This window comes from Tiliqua scincoides, chromosome 2 (assembly GCF_035046505.1).
Source record: "Tiliqua scincoides isolate rTilSci1 chromosome 2, rTilSci1.hap2, whole genome shotgun sequence".
Taxonomy (NCBI): domain Eukaryota; kingdom Metazoa; phylum Chordata; class Lepidosauria; order Squamata; family Scincidae; genus Tiliqua; species Tiliqua scincoides.
The window spans coordinates 149,213,372-149,233,337 of NC_089822.1; the positions used below are offsets into that span (position 1 = coordinate 149,213,372).

Below are 19,966 nucleotides of genomic sequence, written 5' to 3' on the forward strand. Positions count from 1 at the left end.
ACTGGTACATTGTAGCGTCTCCCTTCTGGGAAGTTTGTTAGGGTGCTGCTTCTACAGCTAAACAGATAAGACAACAGGGAGTAGGGTAAGACCACACTTGTCCCAGCAAGGTCCTTTTCCATGAAGGCCATGTTATAATGAAACTGGAGTCCAGCTGGGAGCACTGGCTGCCCCTCATCCTCCACTTCTGTGTCCACCCTGAGCTGGCTTGGCCATTGTGGGCCCTAAAGCATCTAAGGTGCTACGTGGCAGGTGGTGTGGGGTCAGTACTCCCAGAGTGTGGCCTGGTTCAGAGTGTCGGCATCAGCACGCAGGGTTCCAGCTTGGTCTCCTCGAAGGTATTTTCCATTCTTCCCTTTGATGGCCACACGGCTGCACTCACGAAACTCCAAGAAGAAGTCTTCAGACATCTCACCATCACTGCACACAGTGCCATTGCTGGCCACATACCAGAACTTGCCACCAAGGCCTAGGAACACCAAAGACGCAAGGATCATTGGGATGCATGGGAACTTGCATGGTAGAAGCATCTTCCCCAAGGCCCACCTCCCCTTCCCTCCTTTGATTTCTCTATGAGTCACAAAAGATAGAAATCACAGGTCTTCAAGCTTATAAAATGTGACAGACTGAATATGGGGTGGAGGCTTGTAGCAGCATTGAAGACAGATTTTGAGAGAGTTTTCACTTAGAGGGAAGCAACTGTAGCAAAGGAACCTATCCAGCCCAGTCATGACCCCAAATGTCTAGCCCATCCACCCAGAGCCAGTTGAAGGCATTAGGCTCCCTAAAGTAGCATGTAACTCCACCTTCTTACCTGGCTCCTGCTCCTGCACAGCCTCATGAATCAAAGCAGGAGATGTGAAGCACACCAGGATCACTCCCAGCACATTGCACGTTTTCTCCTTTGTTTAAAGAGCCCACACATTGGAAAGAGCACATCCCAGGTGCTTCTTCTTCCACTGGGCTCTTTTTAAGCACCTGGTGGAGGAAGGTGCAGGAGCCAGATTGCTGTGCTCCTAGGATGGGAATGCAGCAATCTCATTCCTCACTCTGCATAGGCTCTTCACCCAAAGTAGGGTGCATTGGGAGTGGACCCTCCATTTCCTGCTGATCATGCAACTAGGCTTATTTGCACCTTGGTGAGCTGGCCCTGCATCCATCAACCAATCAACACATTCCAAGCCACAGCACAGAACAGGTGAACCACACACTACAAGCAAATGCAACCCATCTGAATTCACTCTCTAAAAATGCAATGAAACGACAAAATCATTATCCTGTTGGACTGGTGGTAGTACTCCTTCCCAACTTCAGACATGGATGCCACCATGGTCCAGTTCACACAGGCTAATGGCAGCTCAGGAACTATTTCAAATTGCCTGGCAACAGTCCCCTGTAGGAACCCATTTGTGTGGCTGCCTCCACAGTTTGGGTGATTGCTACCACTCCACTACACACTGTGATAATAGAATGCAAGCCTGCATGCAGGGTGTGTATCCATGTTTAAATATTGTACAGCATCTGGAACACCACTAGCACTTTTTAGGTAATGATGAAGAAGGATTGTACCAGTGTGGTGACAATTCCCCAAATCAAGTAGGGAGATGCTTCACACAAACAGCTTGCCAGTCTCCACACAGGTGCATGTTGTGATTTACATGTGTGGATTAAGCTTCAGTGCAAGTAAATGTATTGTTATAATAATTCTATTAATGTCATCCACTGAGGCTCGAATGAGATGTGATAGTGGCAGAATTGCCTTGATTTTAAGAGTGAAAGGGATACTTGGGAGGGGGGAGCTGACCCTCAAGCCCCTCATTTATCTTCCTGCTTTTCTCTCCACTCTCTTCTGGTACTAGAATTTCATGGAGGAAAAAGTGAAAAGTCAGGGAACAGGCTGGAAGGAGGTAAGCTGCACAATCAGCTTCTTTTACTCACATGTCTTTACTGTTTCTAAAACCATTCCTAGCCCCTGCTTTGTGAGTAGTATAGACCCAAGTTTAAGCAAATGGTACTATTACCATTGTGTCTCGCTTGAGCCTGAGTTTTTAAAAGCATTTGGTATAGGATGCAGAATAGGTGATCAGGTGATAGTGAACAGGAAAATACAAGTTCAGAGTGAAAAAGACCCGTGTCATTGTACAAAAGATGCCAAGGATCTGCAGCAGGGTGGAGACAGTTTGGGATGTATAATGTGGCTATAAAGGAGGGTGGAACATCTGGGCTCCAAGGAGGTTGAGGAGACTGTGTGTACAGCTGGAAAGTGAATATGCATGTAGCAACTTTCTGACATATGGTCCCAAATTACTTCACTGTATGAAGAATATTAGCAAACTTCCCTCCCCTCGCCTCCCTGTTAGCAGCCAAGTACCTTTGATCTGGTAAGCGCCATCATTGAAGATGATCTGGAAGACATCATAGATGGAACGATTGGCGTCCAACATGTTGGAGTTGCGATGGTAGCAAACAAAGCCATGAGCCCCACGAAGAACCAGGATGGGCCGGTTGATCAACTTGAGAACAAATTCCTCATCCTCCCCTGTGGTCAAATAACTGGAGGTCAGAGAGTTTGCAAGCTAATGTGACTGCTGAGACTGTGAAGAGCTAGGAATGCAAAATGTGCACTTATGAATGTATTTACATTAGACTGTAACCAGCCAGGATTCAGAATGGCACTCCCAGCTGCATATGCCCTTCCAGGAGCCTCCACTTGCAGTTCTTCAACTGACCCAGTGGATGTTCAGTGGGACATTTGTTGACAGGTTCAACATGTCTTCAATTCTTTCCCCAAATCAGGGCTCTGAGGTTTGGGCTGCCTTCTTGCACAACATCCCAGCCATTGTTGTTCCCAAGGACTGCGGATTCTGGAAACACTGCTCCACCCCACTCTGGTTCATCCTTAGGACAACCTATGTCAACAATTACTCCTCATTTTGATATTGAATGTGTGTCACTTTATTTCTTGCCCATTTGCTCTTGCACTACTTTAGCAGATGCATTGGAAGGGGATGGGCTGTACCTCAGCAGAGAAGAACCTGTTTTGCATGCAGAAGGTTCTAGGTTCATTCCCTAGATTCAATCCATCTCCAGGTAGGGCTGGGAGAGACCCCTGCAGAGCTATTTACAGTCTGAGTAGATAATACTGAGCTAGGTGGATCATTGGTGTAACTCAGTAGAAGACAGTTTTTGTGTGCTTATATGGAAACCATCAAGGCTGGACTGGACTGTGCTGGTGTCACCTCCAGCATGCCAGTTCCACAGTAATCTGTTGGTCTGAGATTTGGCAAAGACCACCTGTCTTCTGGCACCCAGAGTGTGCTGGAAGACCCCATCCTCCTGCTCATCATTGCTCCCTTCCCACTTACAGTTGAATCAGTGGCATCAGTGTCAGATGGGTGGTCATCCTGGGTTTACTGAATCAGCATGATCTCTAATAGAGTAGTGATGTCCTTCCAATTCCCCGTCCCATTCCTCTCTTCTCCACATAGCCTCCCCCTGCTTCAACCTCTTTTCATGTTCTCCTATTCAAAAGCTTGTCTGTGTACCCCATCTCCATGCAGCCTTCTCTTAGTTTCTGATAATCCACCCATGTAGCTACAGAGATGTTTGCCAGATAGCACTAGGTCCAACTTATTCCCAAATTCTACAAAGCGTACAATAGTCTAGGTGCTCTCTTGATATCAAGCATGGCTGTGTCTCTCCTAACTCTTGCAGCCTCCATTTTTTGTTAAGAAAGAAAGAAGTGGCAAACAAGGGAGGATCAGCACCACTCCTCAATTTCAGTCTTTATAATGACACACAGACCATGCCTCTTGGTTTATTAGCCCCTGGAGCTGCAGCAGGAAGACTCACCCACTGTGTCACTGACAGCAGCCAGCTGTCCATTCTTCTTGGTGCAGATATATTTACCATTGCCAGCTTTGAGGGCTACACGGCGACCACGCCACTCAATCTCAAACATGGTACTGGGAGATCTAGAAGACCAAGGCAGAAGAGAAGTAGTTAGACAGGACAACCAGAAAGGGGAGGTGTTCAGTTTTTTCCCCAAAACGAGCTTTTTTTCCCCAAAGCTCTTTTCTACCAATTGGATATTTATTTACTATGTTGCATGCGACAGTGTCTATAAAGCACCATCACATTGTGTTACAATCTATTCATCTAGATTTCTGTGATGCCAGATTCATCTACATTAAGGGCAAGGGATATCTCATCTCATAGCAAAGTACAAGAAACCCCCTTCTTCCTCAGTAAGGGGTTAAGCCTGCTGAGTGCATGAGGATAAAAGAACTTTTCATTAGTATCTACAATTCTACATCCCACAGTCCAAGAGTCAACCGCAATCACTGTTAAATAAATTCCTGTTGCTTTATTTTAATCTGTGTTCGTCCGACTTAAACCTCTGGCCTTTGATTCATGTTTTTCTGGATTAGAGAACCCTCAAGTGCTCCAAGACTTTCTTCTCATAAAAAGAACATAAAAACAAGCTTTATCTCACAATCAAGGCAAGCTGAGGACACAATTACATGAGGTAGTTGGGGATGTATGATGGGATCTCCTGTTTTAGGCTTTTTTTAAAAAGCAAGACTCCCCAAATTAGATCGGGGTCATGGTATGGGGAAAAGAGGCTAGCCAAGGGATGGCAAAACATAAGGCCCAGGGGCCGGATGTGGCCCCTGGAAGCTCTTTATCCGGCCCTCAGGCTCTCTTGACACCACCATCAGTTGCTTTCAGCAGATGATCTGTGCTGCGGTGTCACTGCTGAAAGGGCAGCCCACATGATAGGCTCTTCCATATCTTGAAAATATTATTTAGAGTTGCATATTTTCTCTTCTGCCATTTGCCACTAATGAATTCCCAAGTGAGAAAAAAAATTGCTTATGGTCATGACCCACTAATGACATCACTTCCTGTTTTATAACATCACTTCCTACCCTCAGCAGGCATCATGAGTGCTAACAGCCCTCTGTATGAAACGAGTTTGATATCCCTGGGCTTGCCCTTCCCCCCAATCTTGTTTTCCCCAAACTACATTGCCTCCTTAAAGGAGCCCTGCAGAGGTGTTTGTTTTACCCCAGTAGCTTATAGGCATCTGTCTCAGCTCTATAAGACTTCAAGGTCATGGAACAACAACTTGAGGAGATCACTTTCTCCTCCATCAGGAGACATAATTCCAGTTGCTGTTTTATAAGTTTTGAATAAGCCAAAACTGTGCTGCCTGGTTATCCATTTAGAATCCCTGCACTACGGTCAGCACATTCTTGGGTTTTACTTCGAACCCTTGTACATAATGAAAGCAAACCTAGCTAGGTAAGCTGAAAAAGGAAGCCCTTTCCTGCACTGGTAACCTGGGTGAGCAATAATTGTAGAAGAGCGGAGGGGGGGGGCAGGGGAAAATGCTGTCTTGTCTCTAGTTGTCTAAGCACACTCTTCCACACACAAGAGTCACCAGCTATGGCAGGCCCTACTACTGTGTTGCCCTCCCCCGAATGGCATGACTGAATTCTCACACCTTGTTCAGGTAACCTTGTACCTTGCACAGAGGTATTTGACTTTCATACAGATACTAAAATTCTTGCACATTGGGCAGCGTTGTGCTAAAACCATACCCTTGCTTCCCTTAATACATCCTTTGCCTCTTCTCTGGCATCCTGTACTATTAGTCTTATGTCTATTGTTCCCACGTCTCCTGCCTCTCCCTTTATCATTTTCTTTAGTGAATGTTGTGTTCTGTTTTCAAAGATCCTGAATACAGTACTTTGGGCCCCATCAGTGAAATGAGGACACAAGTCAACTCACACTTCAGTGGCCATGGCTTGAATCCCCCCATGTGACACCAGCGTCCAGTAGTTGCTTGTATTGGAATGAAAGATGCACTTCTTGGTTTCTTTGTCAATCTGCATCTGGAAGGTCTCATGGTGTGTCTCTTCATCCTGATTGGCAGAGACATTGACACCTAAAAGAAAGGACATTCTATCTTGTCAATCAGATTCACTATACCCCTGCTTCACCATTGTGAAAGCATGTATTACAATTTATCCTTTTTGTGGGGCTGTTTAGGCCTGATACATTCTGGCACTGTTGCCTCCCTAATGGACACTGAAATATAACAAATACAAATTATATAAATATCCTTCTATACAATTTTTGTGTGTTTTACAGTAGTTCCGATGAGAAATGCAATTATGCCAAAACAAGTTGGGCCTAAACAGCAAAATATTTTGTAATTAATTTCAGATCATCATCACCATATCATCTTCATACTGTCACCTGTCCCACTTTTTTTTTGGGGGGGGGGGGTTACTTTGGGTATCAGCCCCAGCTTTTTTCCTTACAGCAATTCTACTTTTGATACATTGAAGAGTTAGAGACGATTGTCAATGAACTTACAAATAAATAAAAACAGTAATAGATAGACATCGCACTCACCAGTCATGTGATATTCAGGTGGAACCATGTCCCAAGGGTCCCATGTCCTTGGCATTTCTCTTCACATAATTTATATATACATGTTTTACTAGAGCAGTGTGAGAAGAAGTCATGAAGGGGCAATTTCCACAATCTGTGGTAACATATGAAACAACCCACACTTCCAATTAAACGTGGTTATGGTTAGAATCATTAGCTAAATGGTCAGCCTGAAAGGTCTAGAAATTACTGACCACAACTCCTTTCTCTGTTTTGCAGAAAATCCAGATTGGTTCCCAGTTCAATCTCCTGATTGATTGGAAGCCAACTGCATCTACGTCAGGTCAGTCCCCAAGCATACAATTTTATTGGCAGCCATGGCCAGCCAAGAATACCCTACTGTTCTCTGCTTGACCCTGTCTTCTTATTTAGTGCTGTCTTTCCTTGCCTGAACCTAACCTCTCTTTGAACTCTCTCTTCCCATTTTGACTTGAGCTATGTAGGTGTAACTCACAGAACTTGTGTAAGTCTCCACTTGGACTTGATGAGTTGTGTTGCTGCCACTGGGCAATCAGGCTTCAAAGTGTGATTTGAGGCGGTGGATTAAGTTTGATCTCTCTCTCTCTCTCTCTCTCTCTCTCTCTCTCTCTCACACACACACACACACACACACACACACACACACGCACGCACGCACGCAGAGAGTACTGAAATTACATGTGGACCCAACATTAGATTTCCAGGCATTTTTATTGTACTTTAAATCAGGCCTGGGGACTCTCATTTTGATCAGAGTAGTGATGCTAGAGTATGTGTGCTTTAATCCCATGCCATTTCCCCAATCTACTGTACCCCCTGCAGTTAGGCCTGTGGAGGGGATACACATACAGCAAAAATACAGGTTTAAATCCCACCCTGAACACATCATTGCTCTGACCAATACCAGAGCCCCTTGCAGCTGCTGTGTGTGTGTGTGTGTGTGTGAGTGAGAGAGAGAGAGAGAGAGAGAGAGAGAGAGAGATGCCTTTGGTTACTAGTGTATTAGGATGTAGCACCATGTGCAGGATGGCTAGGATGCGGATGCCCAGTTCTCACCCCTCCCCACTCTGGTATTTCCAGGAGGCAGTTTCAGTGCCTGGAACCAGACCTTCTGCAGCTGTTTGTCACAAACATATGGACTAGTCTGGGTTCTCATGCTGAGAACCAGTGCTGACTTTGTTCTGCTCCCAAATCTAAAATCCAGTTGAAATATGACTCTGGGTGACCAAGAAAAGCGTTACCAGAACTTCAAATGCAAATGCATGAAATGCATTCTCAGCATTTCATTTAAACCGGCTCCTCATCCTCTGTGTGTGCAAGATTAGCATGCCAGTCCAGCGCTCAGCTGGGCTATGAATCTCTGGCGTGCTCACAATACATATGTACACAAGGCGCCTCTGCTTAAATGAGAAGCTAGACACATACAAAGCCACATGGGTACGTTCTTGGTGCTTGTCTGGCAGGCCTCGGATAGCTTCCCAGCACAGAACTCTCAAGCAGGCCATGTGGTTCAGGCCTGCCATGAGCACCTCACCTCTCACAGCTGGAGATACTTTCTCCTTATTGCCTTAGGAATGTTACCTTGGAGGAGGGAAGGCCCAGGCTGCAATTAATCAGTTCCAACCCTCACTCTGAGTCTATATCTATCTATCTTCTCCCTTTCCTGTCAGCTTGCGCTCTTGATGAAAAGGCATCTGAGAGGCAGATTTAGTAAATAGGAATAGACAGCATGAGGAGGCCCAGGTTACCTTAGGAACTGAAATCAGGCCTGTAAGACAATATTCTCAAAGCAGTGCTGGTGCCAGGTTGTTGGGGGCCCTGAGTTTAAACCCTGCACTGGGCCCCCGGCCCCCCATCCGTCTGTCCCCCAAGCTCTACCACTGAACTCTACCACTGCCACCTGTACTGAGGTTATAGGGTTTGCCCTTGCCCGGTGTGCTTTTCAACGGGTATGGGCCCTTAGCCAGTGCTTGACCTGAACAATCTCGGCCACCCAAAGCTTAAGTCATAAGATCCATGGCGACTTTGACAACATAAGCAGAGGGAGGGAGGAGGATATTTACTGGGTGTTATTTGGCATTCTGCTGGTCACGAGTAAGGACATGACACTCAGCAAAACACTGAAACTTCACTTCTGGCTTCCAAAATTTCATCAGCAGCTCCACATGCTTGTAATTGTCTTTGCAAAGGGCTAGCAACTTGCTTTTATATTATGAGATTCTCAGAAAACTGAATTCTGGGGCCAATGCCATAGTCTGTGCTTGTGTGGGATTGTGGCATATACAGCTGTGAACTACATTACTGACAATATTTTTATTTCCCTATTTCTTGTGCATTTCCTACCTTTGAAGTCCATGGGATCCGCCTTTCGTTTTCATTTAACTTCGGTGTTCTCGTTATTTATCCTCACCCTAGTTCCTGTTCATTTTTTCCCTTGAATATTGAATCTGTACTTACCCTGTTTCTGTCCTGATCTATGCTCTCTTTATTCTTGGGTGACTTGAACATTAATATTTATTCTTGTTTGGAGATTCTTCTACTCAGCACTTTAATTCTGCTCTTGATTTCTCTGCTCTTACTGTGGCCTAACTCTGTAACTCATGTTGCTGGCCATATTCTGGATCTATCTAATCATGTTCATCTGCACATTTTTCTTCTAAGCAATCTTCTTTTGCTCATCTTATTCATTCATCTTCTTGTCTTCATCATTTGTTCTCCAAATTCTCTCTCCTCTGTCCCTGTCAGTTCTGTTGTCATTTTCTTCCAATCTGTTTACTGAGTCTTTGGTTGCTACAATCTGTTCTTTTGCACCTCCCTCTTTTTCTCCTACTGACTTAGCTCCAGTCCCCCTGTCTCCTTCCTTCTCACCTTTTCTTGTCATTGAGACTTCTCCATTTCTTATACATTTAACTTTTCTCTTTTTTTCTAGACACATTCCTTCTAACTTTAAGCAAGCCATTGTCTGATACCTATTTTGAAGGAATTTTGTCCCATTCAAAGAATGGACTTACTTTACTTTTTTTCCCTTCACATTTCTAGAATACCTTGTTATACTCAGTGTCTTCAGTGGCTGTTCTCTATGTGATCTGGATCAATTTGGTTGCCACCCACTTCATACCACTGAAACCGCACTTTGTGAGATTTCAAATTACTTGCTAAATCACTTATTACTCAGATTTCTATTTTGTTTATATTCTCTTTATCTTTATTCCACATTGATACAGTAGCTCACTCTGATTGTGCCTAAAATTATGCCCAAATCTCAATTCCAGCACCCAAACCCATTCCTGTAGCACTGATTCATGGGCATCCCCTTCCCTTAGTACTCTGCTACCAGCAAATCCCTGAACAATCTCTTTGATTGGTCTCATTAATCTGATTGCTGTTGTTTCCATCTGGCTGACACACAAGGCCCCTATTAATAACTTGCCTGCCAATGTCACCAGCTTCTAAGTGCTTGGAATAAGCACAGGAGTACTGTGAGCCCCTGTGCAGATGATTGTTCCTTGCCAACAAAGCAGAGGACTTGCCAGATATACTGATGTCTCTGGCATTCATCCTGCAACCCCCATGGACATGATCTAGACCTGGCAGGGTTGTGGCTAGTGTTAACTCACATTGGGCCAGCTGGGCAGAGATGGGACTGGTGTGACAATATAATCTCTAGTGCTGGACACTGGCTTCCTAGCATTCAAACAGCAATTTCCTCCAGAAGGTTGTGATAAGCATTATTGGGTTTCATTTTATTCCTTTATCATGTTATCATCATCATGCAATATTATGAGTAGACTGAAATGTGGGTTATTGGAAGAGACAGAATGGTTGATTGGAGCATTAATATTGTTATAACTGACAGAGCAAGGCAGAAAAGGGGGTACAAGCTGGGATTAAGGGGATCTAGAGGGAATCAGGAATTATCAAGCTAACCCATTGTTCCTTTCAGGTAATTTGCAATCACTCAAATCCAGTAGCCTGTGCAGATGCTACTGCAGCTGGTAAATGTCTATAACTAGCTGCTCTGGTGAGTGGCCTAATGTTTGCATTGTAACATTTGAAGTGGAGACACATATAAAAAACTGCACTGGCTACTTCCGTGATTGTAATTACTGTATAACAACATTTCCATAATCCTTGTACAATTTATCAGGATTAGCCACTACAAGGGGAGAGGTGTGCTACTGTTCACGTTTTTTCTTCTTTTTTGGGGAATAACAGCTCCTGTGCTGGCTTTGCTAATAAAAAAAAAAAGTGTGTTTTTAAAATTAAACACTTTTATCAAAGGATTCCTGAAATGGTAGGCCACTCATGATGGGAGAATTAAAAATAAATATAGTGCTGGATAAGTGCTTTGCTCTACAGTGGCATAGCAGGGTGGGTCACACACAGTCACAAAATGGCAGTGCATGACTTGGGCTTCCAAGTCATTCCAGTGATTCCAGAGACGTATCCATTATGTGCCTATAAGAACATAAGATCTCTGCCAGATCAGGCCAAAGGCCTACCTTGTATAAAGATCTATCTAGTACAGCACCCTATTTCAACAGTGTTCAGCAGGATGCTTTCGGGCCCAGAATAGGGCATGAAGACAACAATCTTCCCCTGTGGCTTTCCCCCTCACCCAAGACTAGTTACCTCTGAGGCACCACTGACAGATGATCTGTTGACAATTAATAGATCTACCATCAATTTGCCTACACCAAGCCATCAAGGGCTGCAACCCTATACATATTTACCTGGGAGTGCATTGCACAGAACCCAATAGGGTATACTTCTGAGCAAACATGCCTAGGCTTGCACTGTAACTGAGGGGTCAACATAGTATCCTAGGACTGCACTCACGTGGCCTCATCCCACATAGCATTCAAGATGAGCAATGAGCGAAGGGAAGAATCACATTTTCTCAGAGGCAAAAGACTAAGTTTTGGGTGCTAGGAAAATGCAGTAGCTAGAGAACAGTTCTGCCTTGAGAAAAGATGTCTTGATTCCATGCAATGAATGGATAAATAGCGAAAATTCAACTTGCTACTCCCTGAGAAGGCCCCAACACACTAGCATAGAAGTATGCCTGTACACCCTTATAAGAGGAACATACATGAAAGCAACCTCTATACAACAGCTATAGCTGTGCACACACATATCTGAAAAGGAGGACATTTTCAGTTAATGTGAAAAAATCACGGTAATGTGATTTTTATCAACAAAGATAAAATCTCATAATAATAATAATAATAAATTATTATTATTATTATTATGAGATTTTATCTTTGTTGAATTATTATTCATCAGATTATGAATTATTATTCATGAGATTTTATCTTTGTTGAATAAATTATTATTATTATTATCTTGCATATCACAGCTGTCTGTTCTTTAGCTGGACTTGGCATTCATTACTAGTCAGGCCCCACCCAGGGGCCTTGGACATTGTAATGCATTATTATTATTATTATTATTATTATTATTATTATTATTATTATTATTATTATTATTAACAAATTGATAAACAGTTAATAAACTCTGTGTGTGTACATGAAGGGGGAAATAAGGCTTCTAAATAATATTTATTTATTATTAGCTAGCACTTTAAAGTGTTTACATTGTTTCACATACACTGGTTGCATTCGTTTTTCAGATCGGAGATAGGAGGAAGTGAAGTTTCTAGCATGTCTCAAGCATGCTTCTAGTACAGTTCATTTGGGGGGAAAACCCAGCAAAATGGCATCCAGTCATACAGGAGTCATTGGAAGCAATTGCATGGAGGCCGCCATCTTCCTGCCAATAGAAATAAATGCGTGAACGCAGCCATCTTTCCTAGGTCGGAGCTCGCATTTCAAATTGCTAGCATGATGAGCATGCTAGAATGTGAGCATGCTGGAATGAGAAAAAAGAGCAGCTCTCTAGCACTAGAAACTGAAAAAGAAACATAGCCACTCTCTCACTAACTCTTACAACACTCTTGTGAATCTTACCAATATTCCCTTGAAACTACAGGTAAGGCTAAGGGACCATGGCTTCCTCAAAAGACCACCAAATTTCTTGGCTTAGGTGGTTTGAACTGTTGACTTCCTGACACAGCTCCCATTCAAGCCTCTCCTGCCCCCATCAGGGCAAGCAAATAAGTCCAAGAAAAACCTCTTTTTTCTAGATAGATATATGTGTAAAGCATATTTTACTGTTTGATCTAGCAACTTGAGTCAATAAGGAAAAGGAACCTCCTACCCATTGAGATTTCCCCCTTCCTTTGGTGCACCAAGGGTTGATTGGCACATGAATGGTGGATGGCAAAAGCTTGGGTCGGAGGGTCAAGAAAACATGATCTTACTTGGTGGATGAAGTGTTTACCTTCCCCTTGTCCTTTCATGCTCAGAATCAAAATTCCCAGATTTAAAGATGGCAATGAATTTTTCCCCAAGAGAGATGAGATAGTGAATGTATGGATTTATTGAGATTGTAACTGGAATTTTTGTGGCTCATGCTACATCCATTTCTGTATCATGCAGCTATCTCAGTCTGTTCCCTGTATTCTTCTCTGCTTATTCTGGGGGAGTGTTACATTTTGGTTGGTGAATGGCAAAGTCTGTGTTAGAGCAGGGGATCAAAATATACAATCTGCAGGGTCTTTCCTTCCCTGTGATTCGGTGTAGCTTCCTCCCCCCAGAATAAGATTAGGCTACTACTATGGTGATAGAGTAGGCAAGTGTGACACTAGAAGCCCTTTGGCAGTATGGCACTTCCTGTTACCACCTGTTCCTTGCTCAGCTCCCATCTGGCTCATGTTCCATTAATGAATCACCAGGTACAGGTTGTGGGAGGGGGCTGGTTATGCACAGCTGTTTGCCCATCGTCACTTTCTGTGAAACACTTTTAGGGAGATTCTTCCCTAAGACTGCAGTGAAGGATGCCATCTTTCTTGAATAGGAAAAACTGTCTGCACATCGATCTCATTTTCATATGACAACCAACCGAAATACACACATGTCAGAATGGTTCATTGTCTCTTGTTGAGGCTAAACCTCTTTTTTCTTTTTTTTTAATAAGAAGCTCTTAAAAGGGTATTTGTGTAGATTTGGAGCCTGCTTCATGATCCAGGGAGCTGGTGCATTCATCTCCTCATCTCCTTTGCCAAAATCCATTGCAATGGGTGGTGGTAGAAAAGGTTGCAACAGATAGTGACACCAGCAAAACATACTCACCCAAGAGCACAGAGTTGTGGAAATCATGCAATAATACACTTTCATCTCTGGCCATAGGGCAGGAACTTAAGAGGAGCCAAATGCTCCTTCTTTACCCCCCAAACCAAGGAACCTGCTGCTTTGTTAGTTAGGAGCCATTAGTTATTTGATTATTAGGAGCCATTAATTTGATTTTTTTCTGTAAACCGCTTTGTGAACTTTTGTTGAAAAGTGGCATATAAATACTGTTATTATTATTATTATTAGTTGTGTTCAGGAAGCCCAAACACTGAAAAGGGGGAGATCCTGTCCTTCAGAGACTCCCATCTTTTGGGTGAAATAGCCATCTTTGAGCTAAGTAACTCATGTACACAGCTGCCAGAATTTTGTCATGCAATGCAGGAACTAGATTTCTAATATAACAATTCTCTCTACAGTACTCATATTTTTCAAAAGTAAGCTTCTAGTCTTCATGATTCCACAAAACAAAGGAAAACATTTGGGAGTGTTTGTGAGAGTTTAAGATGAGATTAGGGCTGGATGGAGACCTCTAATAGTAAAATAGTGGACACCTCAATTTACACGCACACCTATCATCCATCCATTATATTTCCTAGAAGACAAAATGCAGTCTGCTGACATATTGTCAGGTTGCCAACTGCTTAGAACAAACATCAGTCTGGCCTGCTCCTGCCCTTTAACAGAGGTTTGATATACAGAAATCAGCGTGAAGCTTCTCACAGCCTAGAACTAGACTACCAACCACTAACCAAAAAGACGACACCAAACTTTTCCGAGTGGTAAAGACCAGAAGTGATTGTGAGGAGCTCCAGAAGGATCTCTCCAGACTGGCAGAATGGGCAGCAAAATGGCAGATGCGCTTCAATGTCAGTAAGTGTAAAGTCATGCACATTGGGGCAAAAAATCAAAACTTTAGATATAGGCTGATGGGTTCTGAGCTGTCTGTGACAGATCAGGAGAGAGATCTTGGGGTGGTGGTGGACAGGTTGATGAAAGTGTTGACCCAATGTGCGGCGGCAGTGAAGAAGGCCAATTCTATGCTTGGGATCATTAGGAAGGGTATTGAGAACAAAACGGCTAGTATTATAATGCCGTTGTACAAATCTATGGTAAGGCCACACCTGGAGTATTGTGTCCAGTTCTGGTCGCCGCATTTCAAAAAAGACATAGTGGAAATGGAAAAGGTGCAAAAGAGAGCGACTAAGATAATTACGGGGCTGGGGCACCTTCCTTATGAGGAAAGGCTACGGCGTTTGGGCCTCTTCAGCCTAGAAAAGAGATGCTTGAGGGGGGACATGATTGAGACATACAAAATTATGCAGGGAATGGACAGAGTGGATAGGGAGATGCTCTTTACACTCTCACATAATACCAGAACCAGGGGACATCCACTAAAATTGAGTGTTGGGCGGGTTAGGACAGACAAAAGAAAATATTTCTTTACTCAGCGTGTGGTCGGTCTGTGGAACTCCTTGCCACAGGATGTGGTGCTGGCGTCTAGCCTAGATGACTTTAAAAGGGGATTGGACAAGTTTCTGGAGGAAAAATCCATTATGGGGTACAAGCCATGATGTGTATGCGCAACCTCCTGATTTTAGGAATGGGTTAAGTCAGAATGCCAGATGTAGGGGAGGGCACCAGGATGAGGTCTCTTGTTATCCGGTTTGCTCCCTGGGGCATTTGGTGGGCCGCTGTGAGATACAGGAAGCTGGACTAGATGGGCCTATGGCCTGATCCAGTGGGGCTGTTCTTATGTTCTTATGTTAACCCTGCTGCTGTTAAAGTGACAGCAACAGGAACATTCAGAAGTTGCCAACCTCATGGTGCCAGTATTCTGGTTGCAGAACTGGGCCTTTGGCACATAATTCTAGTTCTTTTTACAGTTAGAACGTTGGTAGAGACTGAGATGGGCTCTCTCATGAAAACTGGACTGTGAAACCAGCACCATTTAATGGTCCACATTATGCTCATCTGTGCCTGGGTGAAGGATTGGGATGCCTCCTGAGCTGATCTAAATCAGTGTCATTATCCTTTTTCCTCTGGTTGGGAAATTTTTGTTCCTTTGTATTATTATTGTTAATTTTATTCACATCAAAATGACAACACAGCTGATAATGATCTTATACACACAAAAAATACAACATTTATCAGCTGGTAAATCCTCATCCACATGGACATCTGCCTGACATCTAGGTGTAGATGAGGTACCAAAGATAGATTATTATCATCATCATCATCATCATCTAAACAGACTTTGTTTTTTACATTCCTTCCCTAGGATAGGCAATGGATAATTTAAATTTGCATATATCTAAGGGCACAATCCTAACCAGGTCTACTCAAAAGTAAGTCCTATTTTGTTCAGTGAGGCTTACTCTCAGGAATGTGTGGTTAGGATTTCAGCCTAGGTGAATTAACATATGCAAATAGCAACTGGCCTTTTTCCCTCTTTCTGCCCCAGTTCTATGGGGATGCTGAGAAAATAATTACAGTAATCACTTCGAGAGAAGAAGCACATACAGTACTATATTACAGTAATGAAGGCCAGATAAGCAATTAAGGACAGGGATTCAAGATCACTTAATGTGGTTTAGTTACCCACTAACATATTTCAGCCACACTTTTGAAGAGTTAAATTAAATAATGGCCAGAGGTTGACGTTTTCCACTCTTTTAATGCATATTTATGTGGGGGCAGGTAATTCTAAGCCACATCAAGGGTTCAGGTAGGGGTTGTCACTTTGTTCCACCCCCCCCCCGCTCCTGTGCCTTTAACAGCACCCCTAACATCACAAATGAAGCAAGAGATGTTTCCCTCCTCAGTTCATCTTTATGCTAGGAAAAGTTTCACCTGCTAAATATCTTCCTCTCAGGTTGCTTTAAAAAAGCAGAGATGACAACTGTAGATTCAAAATACAAAGACAGAGAGCTATAGGTAGATTAATGATTTGCCTAGGGTTAGAGTTGCCAGCTTTTAAACTAAGCCCTGCTCCTTTTCCTTTAACAGCAGCTTGGCGCATGAAGCAAGTAAAGCTTTTCCTGACACAGACCTAAAGTGATAGAAAAAGCTTCACCTCCTAAATATTTGTCTCAGATTGCTGTTAAAGGCGCATAAGCTGGGTCAATTAAATGTTTTAAAAAAGTTGACAAGTCTACCAAAATAATAGGGTGCAATCTTGTATATGCACCTTAATGGTTGGTTGGTTGGTTGGTTGGCAACCTTCAGTCTTGAAAGACTATGGTATAAGCCTACAGCACCCGGTATTCCGAGGCGGTCTCCCATCCAAGTACTAACCTTTAGTAGACAGACCATGTCACTTTTAAGCCCATAGGCTGTGAATATTGTGTGTCCATTGCTGTAAGCGTGCTCTCTGGGAGCTATACTGCATTTTTTCAAGAGCTGCCATCACCCAAAAGTGCTCCCCGCCCCATTCCTTGAAGACGGAAAAACAAGAAACTAACCAGTTTCACTTTCAAGAGTAGGAGGGGAAAAAAAAGAGAATATTCTCTGTCTGGAAACAGTTGCAAAAGGAAAATACCCTTGAAAAGGCCCTGTAAAGTTCAAAATGTATCAGGCTGTGTTCTAAAAGTAAAACCAGACTCTTTCAGCACTTTTGGGTAGTTTCCACTTATTTTTTGCTGTGGATTGTTGCTCTTTTGGTCTGGTACTGATCGAAATATGCAGGAATTGTACAAGGGCCAATGTACAATTCCTTGCATTTTTTGCAAGGGTTTGCATTTTCTTACTTATAACTCATAAGGCCTTTTTAAGATCTGTTGGATTTGGTGTGAGGCAATGGTGGTGGGGGGCTGATGTCTCCTATATTATTTAATTAAAGACTGACCTAGAAATGACTGGGAGAAGGGTGATAATGAGAACAGGTGGCTGGAGATAGAAGCTCCAGCAATGAATGTAAATAGCGCATGCCGTGAAGCTGGGCAGATTGCTTTTAAACAGGGGGTTGCCATGTTTCCTAGTTGTGGATACTGATTTCCAGATAGGGGCTGAGGGAAAATGATCACACTTCTCAAAAGGTTCCCTATATGCTCAGTGCCTGTGTTGCTGATAAAACTGTGTCTTCCTATCAAAAACGGTGAAGAATAACAGGGCAACCAAGGATACCAGAATTGTTGGGTACAGGAATAGGAATGAATTTGGTTAGACATGAAAATAAAGCTGACACACACCATTGCTTGCAGTGGGGAGAAAAGGAGAAAAAAATATTCTTCTTCATGGCTTTCATGCTAAGAGACACCTTTGAAGGAACTGCAGGCCTCTTGAAAAGAGGGGACAACATCATGTCACTCTGGCTAATAGGAGGATTATCATAAAACTGAGCAGATGATATTTTTAACTACTTAAGTCAGCAACATATTGGATGGTGGCATCCAAGAGTCATTGCCTAATGGCAACTAAGAAGTTAAATGTAATGAACATCATCTGTGCACATGCCATGAAAATGAATGGAAGTTGCTGAGGAGCACTTCCCTCTCATTTCAGGGTGGCTTATACAGAGGAATGTCACAGTAGCGCATCCAAGTCTGTGTGTTGTTTGTGTGTGTGCAGAAACAAAGGCTAGTGAATGAAATGCAACATTTTTCTTTCCTAGATACTAAATCCATTTGCATATCCTCAGGAAGCACTGTGCAAGCATCAGCGCAGGAGAATGCTCCACATTCATAAAGTAAAGGATTGCTTTTGACCATTTCTTAAACTTTGGGGATGTCTGCTGTGACTGTGGTGGCCCTAAGTTCAGCGCTGACTGCCTTGTGAATTGGAGGCCACACAGCCACAGAGGCAGCTACAAAACTGTTGAATCTCTCACTCCATAGGCAGAGTCCACAGGCTTTCCTGTTGCCCATCCCTGCACCGGGCGGATGCTTTTCCTCTCAGATCCTGTATCTGTTATCTTGTCCAGCCTTCTGGCTTCCAGCTCCACATCTATACAATGGCAGCAACTAACCTGCCTATTTAGAAACAAATGAGAGTCCATATTCTATATCCTTTGAAAACATGCAAAAGAGAGGGTCTTGGAATCAACATTAAAGGGAATCCAAATGCCCCAAAGAAGCATCAAGAAACTGATGACAACAATTACCATCAAACCCTCACACACACCCCTCTGCCCATATGCATTCAATCACCCATGTTTAGGCACATACATCTTTCTATGTCATAAGGCAGGCAAACAACTAGACATCCTTTTGTAGTTACTAATCTAGGAGGGAAAAGGAGTATTCCCAGGCTGTGCATCATTCCACAGAGCAGGAAGGTAATGCATTTACCTTGCCGGATGGAGATGTATCTGCCATTGGAGGCTATGAAAACTACTTGTGGGTGACTCTCTTCCAGATCAAAGAGTTCATCTTTGCCTGGCTTGGAGCTCCTGCCAGACTTGAGAGTGCCAGTAGGTCCCATGGGTGCCAAGTATTTCCCATCACAATCCTTGAAGGCCAGTTTGCCTGCCTTGAACTCCAGCGTGTAGCCAGCACGGGAGTCAGGTTCCTTGACCAGGGTGCCATCATTGCGCAGGTAGCGGTTATCGCAGGTTCGCAGGCAATACTTCTTGTTCTGGAAGGTGAGGGTGATGAGAGAGTCCACACCCCAGGGGATGTTACTGTCAGTGGAGATCTCATCTTCTTGGGCACTGAGATGCGCATATCTTCTCCTGCTAACACTCAAGAGATTAGCTTGGGGGTGGATAGCCAAGTGTACCGTCCAGAGCTCTGCTTCAGTGATGGTCTGGGCAAAGCAGGACAACCTATCTTCTGAACCACCAAAAAAGCGCTTGTATGGTTCTGATTGGAGTGCCCAGCGCCCATCTGACTGAGTGACAATAACGAAACGCCCATCATTACCTGGCTTCTCCGCTTCACACGAGACCTTGCCATCCTTGTCAGTAGATAAGTACCTACCTAAGTGGCTCTTCAGGAATACCACAGAGCTGTCCCCATCCTGCTCCAGGGTCCATATTTGCTTCCTCTTCAGGCTGGGTGCAGAGGCATTGACCTTGTAGCCAAAGCTCTCTGCCGTCAGGTATCGGTTATCACAGTTGATTAAGCCAAACTGGATCTTCAAGACCTGGTGGATCCCATTCGTTGGCATCTTCTGTCTGGAAAGCAAAATTCTCCCAAGGACTGGGGCAAAAGTCTAGGTTTTCCCAGCCCTTCCTAAGGTCTAAAAACGTGTGCGAACATATGCACACCCTCACAACCAAGAAGTCTGGATTAGCACAAATGAACCGTACACCTCAGTCAAAGCTACAGTGATGTGCAGCTGCTGCCCCAGTTCCTGGTCTCTCAGCACCAGCTCTACCTTCATTTAATCCA

At 43.6% G+C, this 19,966-nt stretch overlaps 1 protein-coding gene across 1 annotated transcript; it reads right to left on the reverse strand.

The window, feature by feature from the left end:
- Positions 1-263: 263 nt before the first annotated feature.
- Positions 264-19,742, reverse strand: FSCN2 (fascin actin-bundling protein 2, retinal). Its single transcript, XM_066617098.1, has 5 exons — positions 18,923-19,742; positions 5,797-5,953; positions 3,853-3,974; positions 2,372-2,539; positions 264-469 (listed from the first exon to the last, which is right to left on the reverse strand). Exons 1-5 carry the CDS (start codon positions 19,740-19,742, stop codon positions 264-266), a joined length of 1,473 nt encoding a protein of 490 aa, XP_066473195.1.
- Positions 19,743-19,966: the final 224 nt, after the last annotated feature.

What these genes read in the sequence shown, in the direction of transcription:
- FSCN2 (XM_066617098.1), bottom strand. Translation starts at nt 19,742, where the DNA reads ATGCCAACGAATGGGATCCACCAGGTCTTGAAGATCCAGTTTGGCTTA. An exon ending in ATACATCTCCATCCGGCAAG is followed by an intron (nt 5,954 to 18,922) that starts GTAAATGCATTA and finishes CCTTTCTTTTAG; the next exon opens with GTGTCAATGTCTCTGCCAAT. An exon ending in TGCTGTCAGTGACACAGTGG is followed by an intron (nt 2,540 to 3,852) that starts GTGAGTCTTCCT and finishes ATTTGACCACAG; the next exon opens with GGGAGGATGAGGAATTTGTT.